The sequence below is a fragment of the Ruditapes philippinarum genome, unplaced genomic scaffold (assembly GCF_026571515.1).
Source record: "Ruditapes philippinarum isolate M1 unplaced genomic scaffold, ASM2657151v2 ctg741_1_1_1_1, whole genome shotgun sequence".
NCBI lineage: Eukaryota > Metazoa > Mollusca > Bivalvia > Venerida > Veneridae > Ruditapes > Ruditapes philippinarum.
This window is the reverse complement of record NW_026867313.1, coordinates 565584-586834: the sequence shown is the minus strand read 5'-3', so window position 1 is coordinate 586834 and position 21251 is coordinate 565584. Positions and strand designations below refer to the sequence as shown.

The following is a 21251-nucleotide window of genomic DNA, read 5'->3' as shown; positions in this document are numbered from 1 at the left end:
TGCGCGGATGCGCAGGCTGGTCTGGATCCATGATGGTCGCAAACTCATTATGTTGGTTTTGTAACGGCACGGCTCATATTACTTGATGGGGGTACTTCCGAGTGAGCATTTATAATGTAGTGACATTACAAGCTACATAATGTTCCCTTTATTTTAGCACTACTCAGTTTTTCTCATATAAAACACTATTTACTACTTTATAGTAATGTTCACTCTAAAATGGGCATGTTATTCACACAAGAGCATGACAAAGTAAATAATGTTCATTCCTAAGGGATCTACAGACAGAGTTTTACACAAATTATTATAAAAATAAAGAGGGAAATAATTGTTCATTTCTGAGGCATACTGTTCGTTTTAATTGTTTTTACACCAATTTTAACCAATTTTTTTGGTACAACATACTTTCATTTTTTTATATATATTTTTGAAATCCTGTTACAGTTTCTATAAAGTTGCTCATTGGCAATATACCTGAGGTATCTTTTAGTTCTTTTGCATTTTGGAAGTATTTTGATTAAGTATTTTGTATGGAAGTCCACTTTATTTACATTTAATGCTTCAAATTTCACAATTTATCTATTAACTTGGGTGTATTATGCATCTCATAAAATCTAAATCCATTATTCAACACATAATTGCCCTTTCACAGAAAGAAAAGCATGTCTATTTTTTAGGCTTAGTGTGCCTTTCATAAATTGATTCAGTTTCAGAAGTTATTGTCAGTCTTTGAAGTATCCAGCACGCCCTTAAATAAATACGATTTGAAAGACACTTTTACTAGTATTTCAAATGTTTTCTTTCCTCTTTACCTTGCAACATTATGCATTAATCACAGTCACAATATAACAACTTTTGGCACTGTAAAAAACAGTCAAAAAAGGTCGAAGCATAAAGCTATATATCACAAAGTTCAATCCATTTTTATCTTGTTCCCATAATACCATTTTGCCAATGTGTTTGGATGAAAACCCAGTTTGTATGCTATAATAATAAGCTGGCTAAGACCGGTCACCTGAAACAGACAATATCAACTGCCAAGATGATGACAAAACAGAAACGTTTAAATAAACTCATTAACAGAAAATGTTGGCCAAGCCACAATTTTTTGCCTCTCAGTATGGAATTCTACACAGATCAGGACAATTTTTCCTCATATGAGAAAAGCACAGGTTCACCCTTACCATCCTCAGTATCATAAATGAACCTGTCCATCTTTCAATCTGGGCAAAACCATTCATTTTCCTTAAGTTAAAATTTAACAAAAATGTACTGACTGAATAGCAAACAGTGCAGATATGTCAAAATATGTTGTAGCTCAATAAACTTACATGTATTGTACAAAGTATTTTATATAATCGAATGACAATAAGTAAGCAAAATATCCAAAAGGTACGTTCTAACTAGAGGTTAATTTAAAGACAAATTATGCACATACAAAAATAAGAAAACATAAAATCAAGGGTCATAAACTAAAGGGTCTTCCTCCACAAGCTGTCATACATCAATGTGTCCTTTAAATTATTGAAAAATTAACATAACACACTTCCTCAAACAATGAAAGAAACAAAAAAATCAACAAATTCACTATTTAACCCATTACTTCATGAGCATTTTGTGAAAAATGGCTGTTTTCTTTGAAAAGTTTCCCGTTACAAGTTCAAATTCCTTTAACCCATTACTTCATATACACGCCTTTTAACGCCTTTTTCACCCCCCCCCCCTTTTTTGTTGTCTCAAATGATGAAAAAATGCCTTATTTAGGCCCCAAACACTTGTTTTTGTTTGAGAAATGTTGTTTAAAAAAGTGACCTCTTTTTCGGCGCGGCCCCCCAACCAAAAGATACATCAGGGGGTTGCCAGAAGAGGGATGTGCCCCCTTCTGTTTGGGGGGTTTGAAGGGGGGCGGAGTCCCCCTCATCGCCAAGAAAATTTTGGACTTGTGAGAGGCTGTAAATGACCCCAGATTGATCATAAGGTAACGTGTTACCAACGCTGAAAAGCATTTGACTCTATCTCAATCCATTGAGAAGTTGCAGCACTTTGAAATCAATTTTGATGGAAAAAATCAACGCAAAATAGTGATTTTTGGCAATTTTGAGATGTCCCCTCGTTGCCATGGTAACAGAAAATTTAAGCCTGAGCATGTTGTTGCAAGGGCAATGGTCCAGTCAACATTTGTGCCAAGTTTGATTAGTCTTGAAGTAGTTTTTTATAGTATTATAGCAATTTGAACTTGTAACGGAAGACTTTTCAATGAAAACAGCCAGTTTTCACAAAATGCTCATGAAGTAATGGGTTAATGAAAAAAAAAAAAAAATCTACAAAACAACAATTTTTCTTCAAATTTATATGACAGGCCATGTTTAAACATGAAAAAACGCGATTTAGGATAATTTCAAGTATTTTCATCATTTTCTGTTAACCCATTACTTCATATACACGCCTTTTAACGCCTTTTTCACCCCCCCCCCCCTTTTTTGTTGTCTCAAATGATGAAAAAATGCCTTATTTAGGCCCCAAACACTTGTTTTTGTTTGAGAAATGTTGTTTAAAAAAGTGACCTCTTTTTCGGCGCGGCCCCCCAACCAAAAGATACATCAGGGGGTTGCCAGAAGAGGGATGTGCCCCCTTCTGTTTGGGGGGTTTGAAGGGGGGCGGAGTCCCCCTCATCGCCAAGAAAATTTTGGACTTGTGAGAGGCTGTAAATGACCCCAGATTGATCATAAGGTAACGTGTTACCAACGCTGAAAAGCATTTGACTCTATCTCAATCCATTGAGAAGTTGCAGCACTTTGAAATCAATTTTGATGGAAAAAATCAACGCAAAATAGTGATTTTTGGCAATTTTGAGATGTCCCCTCGTTGCCATGGTAACAGAAAATTTAAGCCTGAGCATGTTGTTGCAAGGGCAATGGTCCAGTCAACATTTGTGCCAAGTTTGATTAGTCTTGAAGTAGTTTTTATAGTATTATAGCAATTTGAACTTGTAACGGAAGACTTTTCAATGAAAACAGCCAGTTTTCACAAAATGCTCATGAAGTAATGGGTTAATGAAAAAAATAAAAAAATCTACAAAACAACAATTTTTCTTCAAATTTATATGACAGGCCATGTTTAAACATGAAAAAACGCGATTTAGGATAATTTCAAGTATTTTCATCATTTTCTGTTAACCCATTACTTCATATACACGCCTTTTAACGCCTTTTTCACCCCCCCCCCTTTTTTTGTTGTCTCAAATGATGAAAAAATGCCTTATTTAGGCCCCAAACACTTGTTTTTGTTTGAGAAATGTTGTTTAAAAAAGTGACCTCTTTTTCGGCGCGGCCCCCCAACCAAAAGATACATCAGGGGGTTGCCAGAAGGGGGATGTGCCCCCTTCTGTTTGGGGGGTTTGAAGGGGGGCGGAGTCCCCCTCATCGCCAAGAAAATTTTGGACTTGTGAGAGGCTGTAAATGACCCCAGATTGATCATAAGGTAACGTGTTACCAACGCTGAAAAGCATTTGACTCTATCTCAATCCATTGAGAAGTTGCAGCACTTTGAAATCAATTTTGATGGAAAAAATCAACGCAAAATAGTGATTTTTGGCAATTTTGAGATGTCCCCTCGTTGCCATGGTAACAGAAAATTTAAGCCTGAGCATGTTGTTGCAAGGGCAATGGTCCAGTCAACATTTGTGCCAAGTTTGATTAGTCTTGAAGTAGTTTTTATAGTATTATAGCAATTTGAACTTGTAACGGAAGACTTTTCAATGAAAACAGCCAGTTTTCACAAAATGCTCATGAAGTAATGGGTTAAAACTATAAAAACTGCTTCAATACTAATCAAACTTGACACAAATGTTGACTGGACCATTGCCCTTGCAACAACATGCTCAGGCTTAAATTTCCTGTTACCATGGCAAAAATTGCCAAAAATCACTATTTTGCGTTGATTTTTTCCATCAAAATTGATTTCAAAGTGCCGCAACTTCTAAATGGATTGAGATAAAGTCAAATGCTTTTCAGCGTTGGTTACACGTTACCTTATGATCAATCTGGGGTCATTTTTAGCCTCTTGTATATATGAGGTAAAGGGTTAAAAAAATCATTCAGAACATATGGTCAAAAAATGGTTTTATTTCTGGTCCACTACCAAGAAAAACAAACATGGGTATTCTTTTTTTTTTAAATATTATTTCTATATACACATATTCTTTATTTAATATATTTCAAAGAAAAGATTTTGAAAAAGAGGAAAGGAAAATAATAATGTTAAGGGTCATCACAAAGACCAAATATGGAACTTTTCTATTTTTTGGCCTTGAATAAACTAAAGGTAATACCTTAAAATATCCCCATTTTCTCCATCTTCTGTATGAAGTTACAACAGGTGATCCTTTCACTACACCAATATGACCAATTGTTCTTAACTTTTCTACCTATAAATAGACATCAGAGAATTAATGAATAATGAAATTTATGGAATTCCTGTACATTTTTACAATGTTTACTGCATCTATGACACGCATATAAACAACCTGTCAGTCAAAAAATTCTGTATTGTATTCAAGTGTGATTCGATATGATGCTGCTGATGTAGTGTCACTAGGTTGCTGTCGAATATATAGAGGATATTCAAGTTTTGTCTATAAATACATGATTTATTTTCATCGAGTGGTATGAAAATAAATATTTCATGAGTGGCGGTAGCCACGAGTGAAATATGGTAATTTTTATGCCACAAGATGAAAAGAAATCATGTATTTAAAGAAAAAACTTGAATTTTCTGTTTATTATATACATTTTTCTTTTTTTTGACATTAAAATTTGAAAGACTTTCCCTTAAATTTTGTGTACTGGCAGAATTTAAAAGAAAGTAGTCTGGCAAGACACCAGTGAAAATACGGAAAATATGTTTCACTGCAGTGAAAAATAAATTTTTACAGTGAAAATACGGAAAATGAAAATACGCATTTTATTTCATCAATATTTCTCAATATTTCATTTGTAAGTATATAATAAATAGAGGATATTCAAGTTTTTTCTATAAATACATGATTTATTTTCATCGAGTGGTATGAAAATAAATATTTCATGAGTGGCGGTAGCCACGAGTGAAATATGGTAATTTTCATGCCACAAGATGAAAATAAATCATGTATTCATAGAAAAAACTTGAATTTTCTGTTTATTATATATATTTTTTGTCTTTTTTGCTGTAAAATTTGAAAGACTTTCCCTTAAATTTTGTGTAATGGCAGAATTTAAAAGAAAGTAGTCCGGCAAGACACCAGTGAAAATACGGAAAATATGTTTCACTGTAGTGAAAAATAAATTTTTACAGTGAAAATACGGAAAATGAAAATACGCATTTTATTTCATCAATATTTCATTTATAAGTATATAATAAGCATGTATAGCATAAATAAAATGTGAAATATAATATAAAGATCATAATGTAACAATACATTTTTCAATCAAGTAATCTCAAAAATAACAGGCCTCATATAAAACCAGATCTAGATACTCTTAAGATATATTTTTTTCAACCAGTTATTTATCATTGCACCAACATTTTATTTCACTCTATTTCTACAAAAAAATGGCAATCTAATTTCATGTAGAGAACACATCAGCAAGTCACATATAAAACATGTCATAATATGATTCTTACATACCAGTATATAATCTTCCATAAGAAAATATGGAGGAAATCCACCAACCATATCATACGTTCTTCTTTTCATAAATAATGCTTGATCACCATATGGTTTCTCTGGGAAAGAAAAATAAACAAGACAAACTTGTAAGGTGTAAATAGTTATAAATATAAACAGTCAAAAAAATCTGCAAAAATCAATCAGACACAATAAACAAGAGGGCCATGATGGCCCTGAGGTCGCTCACCTGTATATAGGCCCCCCCAACCCCCACCCCCAACGTTACAGGGCCAATTTAACCCAAGGGCTTTTATTTGCACAAACTTAGTAGACACCCATAAGAAGATGTTTCATGCTAAACATCTAAGCTCTAGCTCATTGGGCTTTTTAAAAGAAGATTTTTTTTAAGTTTTTACTATACACATATAGTTAAAAACAATGACACCCCTGGGGCCGGGCCAAGGCTTTTATTTGAACAAACTTTGTAGACACTTACTAGAAGATGTTTGATGCTTAATACCTAAACTCTAGCTATTTGGGTTTTTTCAAAGAAGATTTTAAGTTTTTGCTATACACATATAAAGAAAATCAATGACCCCCGGGGCGGGGCCAATTTTGACCCCAGGTCTTTTATTTGAACAAACTTTGTAGACATACACTAAAAGATGTTTCATGCTTAATATCTTAACTCTAGCTATTTGGGTTTTTTCAAAGAAGATTTTTAAGTTTTTGCTGATAATACACATATAAGGAAAATCAATGACCCCCAGGGCGGTGCCAATTTTGACCCCAGGGCTTTTATTTGAACAAACTTGGTAGACACCTATAAGAACATGTTTGATGCTAAATATCTTAGCCATAGCTCTTTGAGTTCTTTAAAAGAAGATTTTTTAAGATTTTACTATATGCATATAGGGAAAATCAATGACCCCCCGGGGCGGGGCCAATTTTGACCCCAGGGCTTTTATTTGAACAAACTTGGTAGACACTTATTAGAACATGTTTCATGCTAAATATCTTAGCTCTAACTCTTTTGGTTCTTTAAAAGAAGATTTTTTAAGTTTTTACTATATGCATATAGGGAAAATCAATGACCCCCTGGGGAGGGGCCAATTTTGACCCCAGGGCTTTTATTTGAACAAACTTGGTAGACACCTATTAGAACATGTTTGATGCTCAATATCTTAGCTATAGCTCTTTGAGTTCTTTAAAAGAAGATTTTTTAAGTTTTTACTATATGCATATAGGGAAAATCAATGACCCCCCGGGGCGGGGCCAATTTTGACCCCAGGGCTTTTATTTGAACAAACTTGGTAGACACCCATTAGAACATGTGTCATGCTAAATATCTTAGCCCTAGCTCTTTGGGTTCTTTAAAAGAAGATTTTTTAAGTTTTTACTATATGCATATAGGGAAAATCAATGACCCCCCGGGGCGGGGCCAATTTTGACCCCAGGGCTTTTATTTGAACAAACTTGGTAGACACTCACTAGAAGATGTTTCATGCCAAATATCTAAGCTCTAGCTCTTTGAGTTTTTTAAAAGAAGATATTTAAAGTTTTTTCTTTCGGTTGCCATGGCAACCAGAGTTCTGCATGGAATTAAATTCTTTGAACAATTTTTAAAGGTGACCACCAAAGGAACATTCCTGTGAAGTTTGGATGAAATTGGCCTAGTGGTTTATGAGGAGATGTCATTTAAAGTAAAAGTTTACGGACGGACGCCGGACGGACGGACGCCGGACGGACGACGGACAGACGCCGGACGAAAAGCGATCACAAAAGCTCACCCTGTCACTTTGTGACAGGTGAGCTAAAAAAACAAAGATATTCCATGAAAATTGCAGACTCGGTTTGATAGTCTGTTCTGGTGAGAAAATGTAAATGTGCAACATCTTTCACACACCCTAGCACTGCCCCATAGTAAAGCCTTCCTCAGGAATGATCTTCATCAATATATGACATTAATAATTGGGGATACTGTGTCAAAAGGTTACAGTATGTTTTTAAGCAACAATTTTTTTGTAGCAACATTATACAAAGTGAATTCTCAGAGTGAAGCCAGTGTCCTCACACCTGTTTTATATAAATTTAAAGTATACTCAAAGTTGATAACAAATTTACATTTGGGGCATGGTAGAGTGGTTAATGCGTCAGGCTAGTAATCTATGCATAGTTATCCGCTTGGGGTGAGAGCTTGCCAATATTTCTTTGAGCAACAAACTTTACACTTGGTTGATATAAGGAATGTATATGTGAGTGGGTCAGTACCAACAGTTGTTTACAAAATCATACGAAAATAATTTCTGTATTTATAGACTTAATTTACATTCAGAGAACCACATGTCAGGATTGACTTTTTATTTTAACAAAATATGAAAGAAAATATACATGTTTAACATTTTGCAGCAGCATTATAGAAATACAAGTTTCTCACCATATTTAGAAGATCGTATGTTTGTGCCCCACACTAATGCTTTCATTTGAAGTATAAACCACCAGGGCTCCATGCTTCTTCTGGAAAAAGATTATCAATATTTCAACAATTTTGTTTTCATGTCCGAGCAGCAATCAGTAAATCAGATGGGATATTGTTTATGATAAATATTTGTTTGTCTCATTTAATACATCTTAAACCTACCTTAAGTCTGGTCCTATGACATCAGACGTTTCTGTTAGTACCACTCTACGTATTACTAATGGAAACGTCTTATGTTATAGGATTACCTTAGGTCATATCTTTAGTCTTCAAAACTTTCTCTTTAGGGCCAATTAAGCAGCGAATGCCTATTTTTCTTTTTGAATTCTCAAAAGCTATTTTATTTTCAGTGTATTATAACAATTTCTAAAAAATTAAATGATACTCAATGGCCATATCTCTGAAGCATGTTCCTCCTTAAACATTCTTAGCAGTGTGACGGTTTGCAAGAAATTTTACCTAAATCTAAGAAACCCACAACCCGCTGTATCTGTATAATGGACTTGCCCTGCATTGACTTTGAAACAGTCCATTATCTATTTAAGAGATTTCAATATCTAAGTACGAAAAAAAGATACCAAAAGTATATAGCCTAGTAAAACTGCACATATGTGCAGACTGACCTGAATCTATACTGATGGTAAAAGGATTATAACTTTCGGTTCTTCATGGCTGTTAGACTTCAAAACCCCTTGGCCTTAACCTTCGTGAGTTCAAATCCTGCCAAAGACTTTGGATTTTTTTATTTGAGGTAGCTATCCACAGCAAGCTGATGGAAAATTCGTTGTTCTACTCGGGAAGCTTATGTCTGAAATAATGCACGGGCACCTGAGGTTATCCTCCACATCTAAAGCTGGAAAATGGTCATATGACTTTTAAAGTGTCAGTGTGACTTTAAACCTAAACAGAAACATGTTTGTTAAACACAAATGCCCCCGGCTCAGATTCTTGTCAGTAGCAATATTTCAAAAAATGTTTACCCATTCACTCAGCTATGGACTGAAAAATTGCCAAAAAATTGTAAACACAAGTTATATAGCTTGACAAAGTCATGGCATTTTGTAATTGTGAAAAATATAAGTTGCCAAGTCATTGCTCTGACTTGTGAAGTTGAAAAATATTCAACTTCATGCAAGTTATCTTCCTACCAAATATGAAATACATCTGTCATTAAATAAAGGCTGTATGGGCAAAAGTGTAAAAATCTATTTTGAGCACTGGTGACCTTGACCAAACTGACCCCTAACTCTATCCAAAAGAAGAATACCATGTAAGTTATCTTCCTACCAAATATGAAATACATCTGTCAATAAATAAAGGCTGTATGGGCAAAAGTGTAAAAATCTATTTTTAGCACTGGTGACCTTGACCCAACTGACCCCTTACTCCATCCAAAGGAAGAATACCATGCAAGTTATCTTCCTACCAAATATGAAATACATCTGTCAATAAATAAAAGCTGTATGGGCAAAAGTGTAAAAATCTATTTTTAGCACAAGTGACCTTGACCCACTGATCCCTACCCCAATCAAAAGGATGAATACCATGCAAGTTATCTTCCTACCAAATATAAAATATATCTGTCACTTAATAAAGGCTGTATGAGCAAATGTGTAAAAATCTATTTTTAGCACTGGTGACCTTGACCCAACTGACCACTAACTCCATCAAAGTTTATGTTTCTATCAATTATAAATAACATCTGTCTATAGAATAAGGTCAATACACCTGTAAAAATGTAAAAATCTATTTTTAACATTGGTGACCTTGACATTGGTAACATTGACCTTGACCCAAATGACCCCTTACTACACCCAAAGAAGGAGGACCTCCCTTGGCATGTTTGTATTAAACTAAGACATCAACTAAAAAATAAAGGCTGTATGAGCAAAAATGTTTATATTTATTTTTTAAACCAGTGACCTTGACCTTGACCCTAGAGACCGCTTACTCCACAAAAAATTAGAGGACCATCAAAGGTATCCACCTACTAAATATGAAAGATATCATTAAAGAAATTAAGCAATTAGGAGAAATTTAAGATAAATCCAACTTGCCGAAATAGGTTAACCAGACAAGGCCCTATTTTCAAAGTGAAAAAAGGGAAATAACTGGGAAATATGGATGACACAGTTATATAACTTGGCAATATCATGTACTTTGTATTGATAAGTAAGTGTGGAAATTATAAAGCCATTAGTATAGATAGAACTTAAGATATTTCCAACTTGCCGTTTTAGGTTAACCATTATTCATTTTCTAAGTGCTGAAAAGGGCAATAACTTGGTAAATATGAAAGCCAGAGTTATGTAATTTGCCCAGATCATGTACTTTTTATTGACTAGTAAGCCATTGGTACAGGTAGAACTTAAGAAAAATCCAACTTGCCGTTCTAGGTTAACCTCGTAGGGACAGACAGATGGATGGACAGACGGACGGCCGGACGGACGGTTCAATTACTATATGCCCGTGGGCATAAAAAAACAAACAAATATTCTGTTCAAGGATAAGAGGTAAAGATTTGAACAATTAGAACAATGTCAGGGCAAAACTTACTTACAGGTTGCTATTTTCCAAGACATCCAGCATAAAGGGAAATGCCCCGGCTACAACACCTGGTGTATCTAAACATTCACATGCTAATATGTCATAGTTCTTAGGTAGTTTTGAATCAGCATGCAGAAACAGTAAATTGGTTCCCATGGATACATCCACACCACTAATTAACTGGTTCCCTCTACCTGGAAATCAAAAGTTCTGAAAATCAAGATTGATAAATGACCTTAAACTTCTGACTTATCATAACACGGGTATAAGTAATGTTAATAATTTACCCATATTCTCAGTATATGCAAAACAAGCCCGCATATATGTGCTGTTTGATCACACTACATACTAATTAGGATGGGTGATCATGTGATATTTGTTTACAGTTACATTAGTCACAGCCATTGGCAATGCCCATGACTTAAAAGTAGTTTTCTAATTTTTTGATATATATTTCAATACTTGAATAATTAACATATACCATTTTCCAGTTAAATAATTGCTGATTCAAATGATATATAACCTTTCACTGCAATCGCAACTACTGGGCCCTTTCCGTCAGTCTTGGGATAAGGACCTCGAACACAATAGCATGAATACACAGAACGGATGCGGTATTTCAGTCTAACCTACGCTAAGAAACTAAACATGTAAACAAATAGTAATTTAATGCTGGGAGTTGTTGACAAGTTTATTTCCAATAAATGTAGTAAAAGTCCACCTAAAATAACTGAATTCATAGGTACAAAAGTAAACAATACATTATTTATATATTTATTATTATGGTTGTTGAAACCGAAAGTACAAAAAAAACCAACCTGTTGACATTTAGTTGGATTTGTTTAAAATTGAACATCAGTGGACCTATTTTCAAGCATAAGAGTACCGGAACAAACATTATATGTCATATATACATTCATTTTACATTATCTCTGTTTCTGTTTACATCTGAAACCACGTGGTAGAACTAACTTTCAATCCGTATTGTTTCCGAGGTTATTATAGATAATAGCCAAGGCAGTTCCGAATGCTTTCACTGTACATAGCTCTTATACTGCTCCTGTTATGCTTGCAGAAATTTTTCTATGTACCAATTTCTTGATTTAAATATGTGGTAACACTGTGTCACAATTTCTACAAGCGGGAAAAGTACAAGAGCTACCTTGAAAAATATGAAAATTATTATACATGTATTTTTAAATTCAATAAGGCGGTGTCTGTGGCCGAGTGGTCAAGATTGTTGACTTCAAACAACTTGCCCCTCACCACTGTTTGTTTGAATCCTGAAAAGGACTTTGGATTCTTTCATGTGAGGAAGGTATCCACCTAGCTTATGAAATGTCGGTGGTTCTACTCCAGTGCCCGTTTGTGCCTGAAATAATGCACAGAAGGGCACCAGCTATAGTCGGCTGGCCAACTTTATCAAGATATGTTTTATTGAAATTTTTATTACATTATTAAATTTCTTTAAAATCAGTGAACTTAAGAACCAGTCACAATATAGCCAAGATTTCTAAACAGTTCAGTATTACCAGGTATACTGTGTATCAGTCTAACATTTACATTATTAAATTTCTTTAAAACTAGTGATCTTAAGAACCAGTCAGAATGCAGCCAAGATTTCTAAACAGTTCAGTATTACCTGGTATACTGTGTATCAGTCTTACATTTACTGGAGATGTTTTACTAAACTCTTCTACAACTTCTACACTTCTATCACAGCTGCCACCATCACTTATCACAACCTCCCTGATATTTTTTAAATTACTACAACACTGAAAATAAAGAATAAATTGTACATTCATTTTGTATACAATGTATTTGGCAGAAAAAACACATGGCAAAAATATCATATTTTACCATTTTATTATGAAATATTCCATGAAGTCAAGCTACTCATACAAATATGTAATTTATTAATAAGATTTTAAAAAAGCAAAACTTGGATTTTGTGTCTATGACATTTGACCTTGAGAAATTTAAGGTCACTAAAGAGCAAGAAGTTTCGTAATATGAATACAACTTTATCCCTTTAACACCTTTAATGCAATAATTAAATATATACTTATGATATATTTTCCAAATAACTGTCTTGCCTATGACCTTTAAAGATTCAAGGTCACTAGTTTCCATGGACAAAATTGGCCTTTTTTTTAATTTTCAACATATCTTTATAATAATGGTCGAATGACAATTTGACAGCATTATATGATGTACATGTTGATTTGGTTTTATGTCAACACAGTCTGTGCAAATAATCTATTTATAGTAACAATATATTCTGGACCTTGACCTTGAGCATCTTCTACTCAGCTCATTCTTTTAAACAAAATATTGCAGCTTAAAAAAAACATGAAATAATTGAATTTAAAGATCCAAGTGTGAGAGGTTTATAAAGAAGCTGTTCCAAGGTTTATACAAGCTGCCTTTAATTAATCAATTGCAATAGGTTATTCATAATGACACTCAGTGACCTTGAAATTTCACCTTACCTCAATTATATTACTAAACAAATTTATCATATTTTTCTCCTCGTTTAATGTGGGAACAATGATGGTCCAAGCTGTGTCACACAGGTCTTCCCTTGATATACCAACTTCTTTTTCAAATACTGAAATATCTTCTTCCAAATCCTGCAGCAAGAGATATCTAAATATTCATTCTCCATAAAAATCAATATTAATAATAATATGATATTGCTAACATTTCAATTTCATTACAGAATGAAACATCTGCATCTGAAAATCTCCTGTTCAATCTATAATAGAGGGTTAATGAACTTTCAGAGATTTTTTAAAGGATTTTGGGAACATGACCCATACCCATGGACTTGGGAATTTCAGCGGTGTTTTGTTAAAAATTGGGAAAAAATGCATGACTGAAATTTTACAGTGATTAAATGGATGCAAACAATTACTGTCTAAGATGGCATCTTCAAACATTTAAGCACTTTTACAGTGAAGGAGCCCTTATTTTCAAAGATTTTAGAATTTTTATTCAATATTTTTATTTTGTATTTTTCAATTGGGATTTTTTTCCTGTGAATTGGGAAAATAATATACTATTTTCAGTTGGGAATATGACCCAATAACGGCTATATAATTAGCCAAAAAATATCCCTGACCTTTTTTTGTACATTAAAATCTTCTGAGGCACTGGGGGATGCATTTTCAGCCCAAGACCGCAAGGCCATGGATTTAATAAGTCTGTGTCCACAGTCTTCCCTTGATAAAATATCCATATCTTCTTTTTCAATACTGTAAATATCTTTTTACCATTTAATTCATATGCACAATTTGATTGAATGTTAAAATTATAGTCTCCATAGAAATCAATATTATAATAATATGTTGCTAATCATTCATATTTAATACATGATAACATCGCATGCTCCCGTTATCTATCAAGAGGGTTTTTTGTTATTAATTGTACACCTGCATACAAAATAATGATTATCTATTTTCAATACAAGAGCAATCAGGGATCACATGTGTAGCCTCATGATGGCCAATTTCATGTTGCAGCTTCAGTGTAGTGGAAGACACAAAAATGATTAACAGGGCAAAACAAACGAAGATGTGATCCCTATATGTAGAGACTACTTTGCAGCATGTGATAAAGCAAGGGCAATAACTCAACCAATATTGACAATATGCAAAACTAGACTTCGTTCTGATTATCCCTGTACAGTTTGGGTTGACAAATTTGTGACAGATAAACAGACAAAGAAACACACACACAACAAAAAAGTGATCCCATATGTTGCAACTATTTTCATGTTGCGGCAGAACACATATATAATGAAGATCCCTATATGTCGAGACTATTCTGCAGCATGTGATAAAAAAATCAGGCTAAAATGCTTTTATTTGTTTATTATGCACAAGTACTTGACCTACCAATCAATCCTGTAAAGTTTCACTGAAATTGCAATAGTGGTACGGACAAACTTTCAGAAATAAAAATGATTAAAGGGCTATAACTCCGACAAAATTCATTTAACCATAAAAAGCTGATTATATGCACAACTAGACATGGTACTGATAATTCCTGTAAAGTTAGGATGAAATTGCCCCAGTAGTTTATGAGGAGTAGTGGGGGCAAAGTTTGTTACAGACAGACAGACGGACAGTGCACAACTAGACTTGGTACTGATCATTCCTGTAAAGTTTGGAAAAAATTGCACCAGTAGTTTATGAGGAGTAGTCCGGACAAGCTTTTGTGTATCTGGCAACACACAGAAAAAAAACACCTTTTTATCAAAGGGCCATAACTCGGCCAAATATCATTCAACCGGAAAACCCTACAATGTGCGCAAGGACTTGAGCTACTGATCAATCCTGTAAAGTTTCATTGAAATTGCATTAGTGGTAAAAGAGAAGTAGTCCGGACAAACTTTAAAAATAAAAATTATTAAAGGGCCATAACTCTTACAAAAATCATTGAACGGGAAAATGCTGACAATATGCACAACTAGACTGGGTACTGATCATTCCTGTAAAGTTTGGATGAAACTGCACCAGTAGTTTATGAGGAGTAGTCTGGACAAGTTTTGTGACGGACGGATAGACGACGGAGAAGTGATCCCTATATGTCGCCACTACTCCGTAGAGGCGACACAAAAAAAATGCACTTTACATTGTTTTTTAATTTTGAAGAGTAAGTGAACAACAACTTACCACATCTTGTAAAACAACAGGTAATACTGTGATAGATGCATGTAAGTTTTCTGCTTTGTTTATTTGTTGCTGGAATACTTTGCTGGTTCCCCATTCTATGTCTTCAAATACACTATCTAGTGGCAGAAGAAATGTTTTATTTTTATTGTATACCTAAATATATTATGTTTTATTTTACCTGAATATGTGAATTATCTGATTCTGATCTGATTCATAAACAGACCACCTTAAGATGGCATCTAATATTCATTTTGGAGCCACTTATCATGTTGTATTTCAGTTTTGATCATTAAACATTATTTTTGGCCTATTTATGTTACTTTTGGCCTCTGTATACTACTTTTGGTCATTTCAAGTTCAATGTTACTTTCAATTTTTCATGTAACTTGTGGCCAACTGTTTTAAGACCCTGGGTCACTCGTTTTTATGACAACCTTGTTCACAAATTTTGTTCGTACTCACTTTCATTGATTGTGATTATGCCTCAAATCATAAATTTATTTTTGTTAAGATTTTTGAAGATTTATTTCAATTATCTGGAGGTGTGCCACTTTCAGACACCAATTTAATTGAGGATTATTATAATTCCCCTTAACTGTTGAATATTAAAAAAATTACATTAATATATTTAAAGCAGCACGCCTCCAGATTCCTGCCAATTTTCATGAAAATTTTGAAAATGAATTAAAAAGTAAAATATTGTGAAATGAGCAAGAAAATACTTTATATATTGCAAACAGAACTTATAACCCATGCAAATTACCAAAAAATAAGTAAAAATATGCAAAAATAACCCCTACTGTGTTAGTAACGCAGTAGAAAGTAATGCAGTAGAAATATTGTGATAAATACTGCAATCAGTCATTAATTGTACATAGCATTTAAGTTTTTACTGAAATCTTGTAATTTTTTCACTTTTCTTAAAATTATATTACATTTTTCTCAAGTTTGATTTTCTTGAAATATTTTGGTTCATCTGGAGGCATGCAGCTTTAAACGAACCTACGAATCTTGTGGCTTGCTTATTGAAGCCAATGAGGTAATAACCGCCATCCTCTGCCTTCCCTATCACCATGTTAGTCTTTGTATCAGATAGAGCTTTAAAGGCATCCTGTATAATAACCTCTGTGATTCCAGGTATATCAGCTCCTAAAACAAATAATATTAAAATTAGTTTGTTGGGTTTTATGGCCCAGCATAAATGCTTTTTAGCAAACAACCATTTACATGTCTATCCAGTCATATAACCTGTCAAACATCTTTATATTTATTTATTTCTCATCTTTACATGTTTACATAAAAATATATATAAAACATAAAACACAAACATAAAATATATGGAAGCCATTCTAAACAGAATTACAAGAGCCTATTTCCTTTTGCCTATAAGGGAGACAACTCCACAGACCATATCACAGCAGTTTACCATATGAATTGTTCCCCCTAGCTACACAAATTTCATATGATCATTATCATTCATTAAAACGTTATGTTATATTTAAAGACATAACATCAATATATTCACACTATTGCATATTTTTCTTACAGAAGTTTACATTGTGGTATAAAATGGGACACAATGAATAAAACAATACTAAAATGTTTAATGCAAAGTAGAAAAATATACCCTTATATATCATTTAACCTTGGAAAATATGTCATTTCTTATACTGTGTGTTTGCAAATAGTCAAGAAAAAAAAAAAAGACAATCAAGCAAGTTGACAAATCCAGTGCAAAAAGCACAAGCATTATGAAAATGGTAGCATCAACTACAGACTTTCGATTTTTTTTTATACATACATTTTGTATATTCATTGTATTAATATGGATACTATGTCAGTTGCCAATGTTTGAATCATTGCAATGCAATGATGCTCATTAGACTTCAAACTTGTATATTATGAATTATAATTAAAATATGGTTATGTTTTCTGTACAGCTAGGGGGCTTCCATGGTCAAGTGGTTAAGGTCGTTGACTTCAACCAACTTGACCCTGAACACTGTGGGTTCAAATCCCGATAGGGACTTTGGATTATTTTATGTGAGGAAGCTATCCAGCAAGCTTACGGAACTTTGGTGGTTCTACTCAGGTGCTCGTTCATGTATAAAATAATGCACGGAACTGGGCACCTGAGGTCTTCCTCAACCAGTAAAGCTGGAACGTCACCATATGACCTATAATGAGTTGGTGTGACGTAAAACCCAATCAAACAAACAAACAAACAAACATGTCTTGTGTACATACCAGAAATTCATACATCACAAGTTTGATGGTTAAGATTTAAAAGATTTTGACAGGCTGTATCATTGGAGACATATGATTTTCAACTGAAATGTTGAAGCCGAAAGCTAGAGTATCTATTTATACAGAAAATTGTTATATACTTCTGAAGTGACTTCAGGTCATAAACATTTTGTATGATAATGTGTCTTGTGCAAGAATTAAAGGCACTTTACTGAGTTTTTTTGACGTGACAGGAATGGAAATATTTTTTCGAGAATTATATACCATTTGATGGAGGTTTGGACTAACAACTTGTGTTCAAAACTTCAGACCATTTGCTCATTTCATTTTTCCAAAGTAATAATTTTTATTGCCCAAAACTAACCAAAAATGTTTTTAACAAAAATTGGGCAAAGATTCAAACAAAATATTGATTTTCTAATCTAATTCTGAGCATACCTTTTCATTATCTTTTACATATTTTTTGTTCAATATTTTTAGAGTGTACCAGTTGAATAATGTAAGAATTTGAAATTTTATCTTTTTATGCATAATTATGGACCTCAATCAATTGAGGTATGATGAGCTATTGAACATCAGATATAATAAACTAGGAATATATGGTTAGATGTCTACATCATTCTTTGTTAAACACATCAGAAATATCCCCTAAACACAAACACAATATCCCAATCTGTCCATCATGATTTTCAAAAAGGAGAATATTTACCAATAACTATAACATTTTCATTTCCTCTCTGAAAACTATCTTTGACCGCCAACTTCAGTTTCTCTCCCAGTGTGTTACCAGTCTGAGGCCTATATGTGCAAGGAAGACCCCATAACTTTCTATCCAGCCATTCATGCATTTGTGACAGAGTTCCACCATTATATTGTAATGTCACATTAATGCTTTTACTATAGCTGATGTACACCCTCTGTAGCACCTTAATGATATGCTCAGTCTGAAATAAAAGAGACAATCATGATAAAGTCTACATGATACTGTTACTAATTTATAAAGGGAAGTAAAAGTCCAGGAACGCAAAGCAGGCTGGGGCTTTGGCTTACCCGGCTATAGACTACATGTGAATATTTAAAAGGAAATCAAATAAAAAAACAATGAAAAATTTATATTGATTTCTATACCAATCCAGAGATGCAGATAACCATCTATGTCACTGACCTATGAATAAAATTTTCAGTGTCATTTCTAGTTGTTTGCTGCAATTTTGAATGCAACTCAATGATAACAGGTGGGGCATTCCAAATTAATGGAATAATCACAACTTTTGGGCCTAATAATAATTGTTGAGGTGTTCTGAGTGAAAACAAAAGCTGTGCATGTAATACTGAATGACACCTTTAAAATGGAAAAATGAACGATTTTTTTTAAACAGACTTCCCAGGTCATAGGCTTTGCCTAATTTCATATTATTGCATAATACCTTTGATCTGCTAAAACATGTGTCACTTATTCTTCTATGGGGATAATAGCAACCAGACCATGATGAATCTTGTAGAAAAGGGATAAGCTACATCTACATCTGTATGTTTGACTGTCAAACTTGACATTTCTTTAACAGTGCACAAGAAAAAGACTAAAGAGAAATAAAAATAGGATAGAAAGAAAAAAATAAAACAGACACAGTTTTTGCTAGATACATGTAGAAATTAAAAATAAAAGAAGTAGCAGAAGATAGTTGTACACAGTTACTTTTTTACCATCTAGGCAAGACCAATCCAGCTTCCGTGGCGGTGCCCAGGTCTGAGACTCTGCTGGCATAGCACAAGCCCTTCATTTGGCGGTATTTCGTAACTGTGCATGTAAGTCCCCTTAGAAGGTTAGTTTAGACAGCTCATTCTTGAAGGATGCCAAAGAATTAGCCTCAGCAACAGGTGCTGGCAGATTGTTCCTAAGAGAAATACAACGAGGAAAGAAGCTGAACTACATAACATCAGCGAACGTTGAATATTGCAGGAATCGAGTACTGTTTCAGCCACCTTGGTCTAATTAGTTTAGTTGGTTACATCAATTAACCACACAGCATAACGCAGTATATCGCTCTCATACCTACTTTATTAACCGAAAATACCTCCGAGGGGGATTTTGTCCTAGAAGGGGATTTTTTCCACCCATGGAGGGGATTATGTCCAGATGTACAAAAATACATGAAGGGGATTTCGTCCGAAGGGGATTAATTATGTCCGTACACCATAGCATCTATATGTCTGAGTTTGAGTTAGCGCAAATATTTTTGTATTTTGCAATCCAATCAAAAGGTATCTGGAGACACCATGAGAGATTAGCACACAATGAGTGTGATACCTGTCCAGTATGCATACATGTAATGAGACTGGTGGTCAAAAAACTCACCATGCAAACTTGCAGTTTAGCTGCCCCATCAGGACCAAGAGTTGGAATAAGCCTGGTTTTTGCCTTGCCAGCCACCGGATACCTTGTAAATACAATAACTTCCTTGTTCCTTCTTTTCACAAATCGATAAAGACATATAAAAAATATTGACATAAACACAAATGTGCTACCAATGGTCATGACATCCGCCATATTTTGATCATGTGACTTCTGTTTTTATATGCCAATCAGCAATCGCAACTACTCGGCCCTTTCCGTTAGTCTTCGGACGTTAATATTGTAGATAATAGCCGAGGCAGTTCCGAATGGCCAATCAGAACATCCTCGGCTATTATCCGGGGGATATTAATTGACGGTCTCCACAAATTCGACGGTCCCTGACGGTCTACAAAGACCGTCGATTGTAGGAAACCGTTGGCTGGCAGTGTAGTACGTAGTGGTACTTAAAAAATACATCTATAAATTTTCTTCCGCGCTTCATTGCCGTTTGGGCGGAGTTTGCAAAAACGCTCTGCACTGTATTGAGCATTCTAAATAGTTTAATTTTAATTATATTTTATTGTATAAATATATACACAATATACAATTTCATAATTTAACAATAATCAAGTGTACATACAAAAGGGTTGGACTTAAAGTTCTAACAACATTATCGTGGGCCCTTCCTTGAATTATAATGCCAAACTGCTCCACAGTCTAAAGCATGTGTGTAAAATATTTTGTATATGACCGATAGGACCAGAGCACATATTAATTTAAATTAAGTTTAACAAGCTATTGGCAAAAATCAGCAAAATCAATTGCCTTGGACTATTTATAAATTATACACGTAAAGCATGCAATAATGCAATGGTTTAGAATACATACATTTAATATAAAACAGCTATATTTTCAAGGGCATTATTACGTGTCTCAAAAGCTTCTTTAAATAACAAATTTTGATAAATGATATTTTTTCTTATTTGTTGGAGATGTAAGAGCATTGAACATATTTATTGCGGGTCATAAAATATGCCTAATATATCAATAACGAATTTCAGAATATTTAGTATAACAAAGCAAAAAGTGATATTCATTTCCGATGGCAATTTGATTGCACATTTTACATAATCTGTTGTCTCTATCTGTTCTATTGTATTTAACCAGCTCAACCTTTTAGTTATGTGAATATGCATAGTGTTAATCATGTGAACGTTTTCCTAATTCATCATGTGGCATTTTATCCAAATATAATTCAAATATAATTCATAACAAAATGTGGTTTTGAAGTTTCGAGAGTAATCAAGTTTAGATATA

General features: G+C 33.9%; 1 protein-coding gene across 1 annotated transcript; it reads right to left on the bottom strand.

Moving 5' to 3' along the window:
* Positions 1-59: 59 nt before the first annotated feature.
* LOC132735670 (uncharacterized) lies at positions 60-20178 on the bottom strand. Its single transcript, XM_060722650.1, has 11 exons — positions 19956-20178; positions 18309-18543; positions 16355-16501; positions 15353-15468; positions 13166-13306; positions 12316-12448; positions 10687-10867; positions 8085-8164; positions 5666-5763; positions 4331-4426; positions 60-1015 (listed from the first exon to the last, which is right to left on the bottom strand). Exons 1-11 carry the CDS (start codon positions 20145-20147, stop codon positions 914-916), a joined length of 1521 nt encoding a protein of 506 aa, XP_060578633.1. The 5' UTR covers positions 20148-20178; the 3' UTR covers positions 60-913.
* Positions 20179-21251: the final 1073 nt, after the last annotated feature.

Bases quoted from the DNA above. Each gene is read 5' to 3' on its own strand.
- LOC132735670 (XM_060722650.1), bottom strand. From the start codon at position 20,147: ATGGCGGATGTCATGACCATTGGTAGCACATTTGTGTTTATGTCAATA. The intron at 5,764-8,084 runs GTGAGAAACTTG...TTTCTTTCCCAG, and splicing joins CATACGATCTTCTAAATATG to AGAAACCATATGGTGATCAA. The intron at 1,016-4,330 runs GTATTACCTTTA...TGTCTGTTTCAG, and splicing joins GAAAATGGGGATATTTTAAG to GTGACCGGTCTTAGCCAGCT.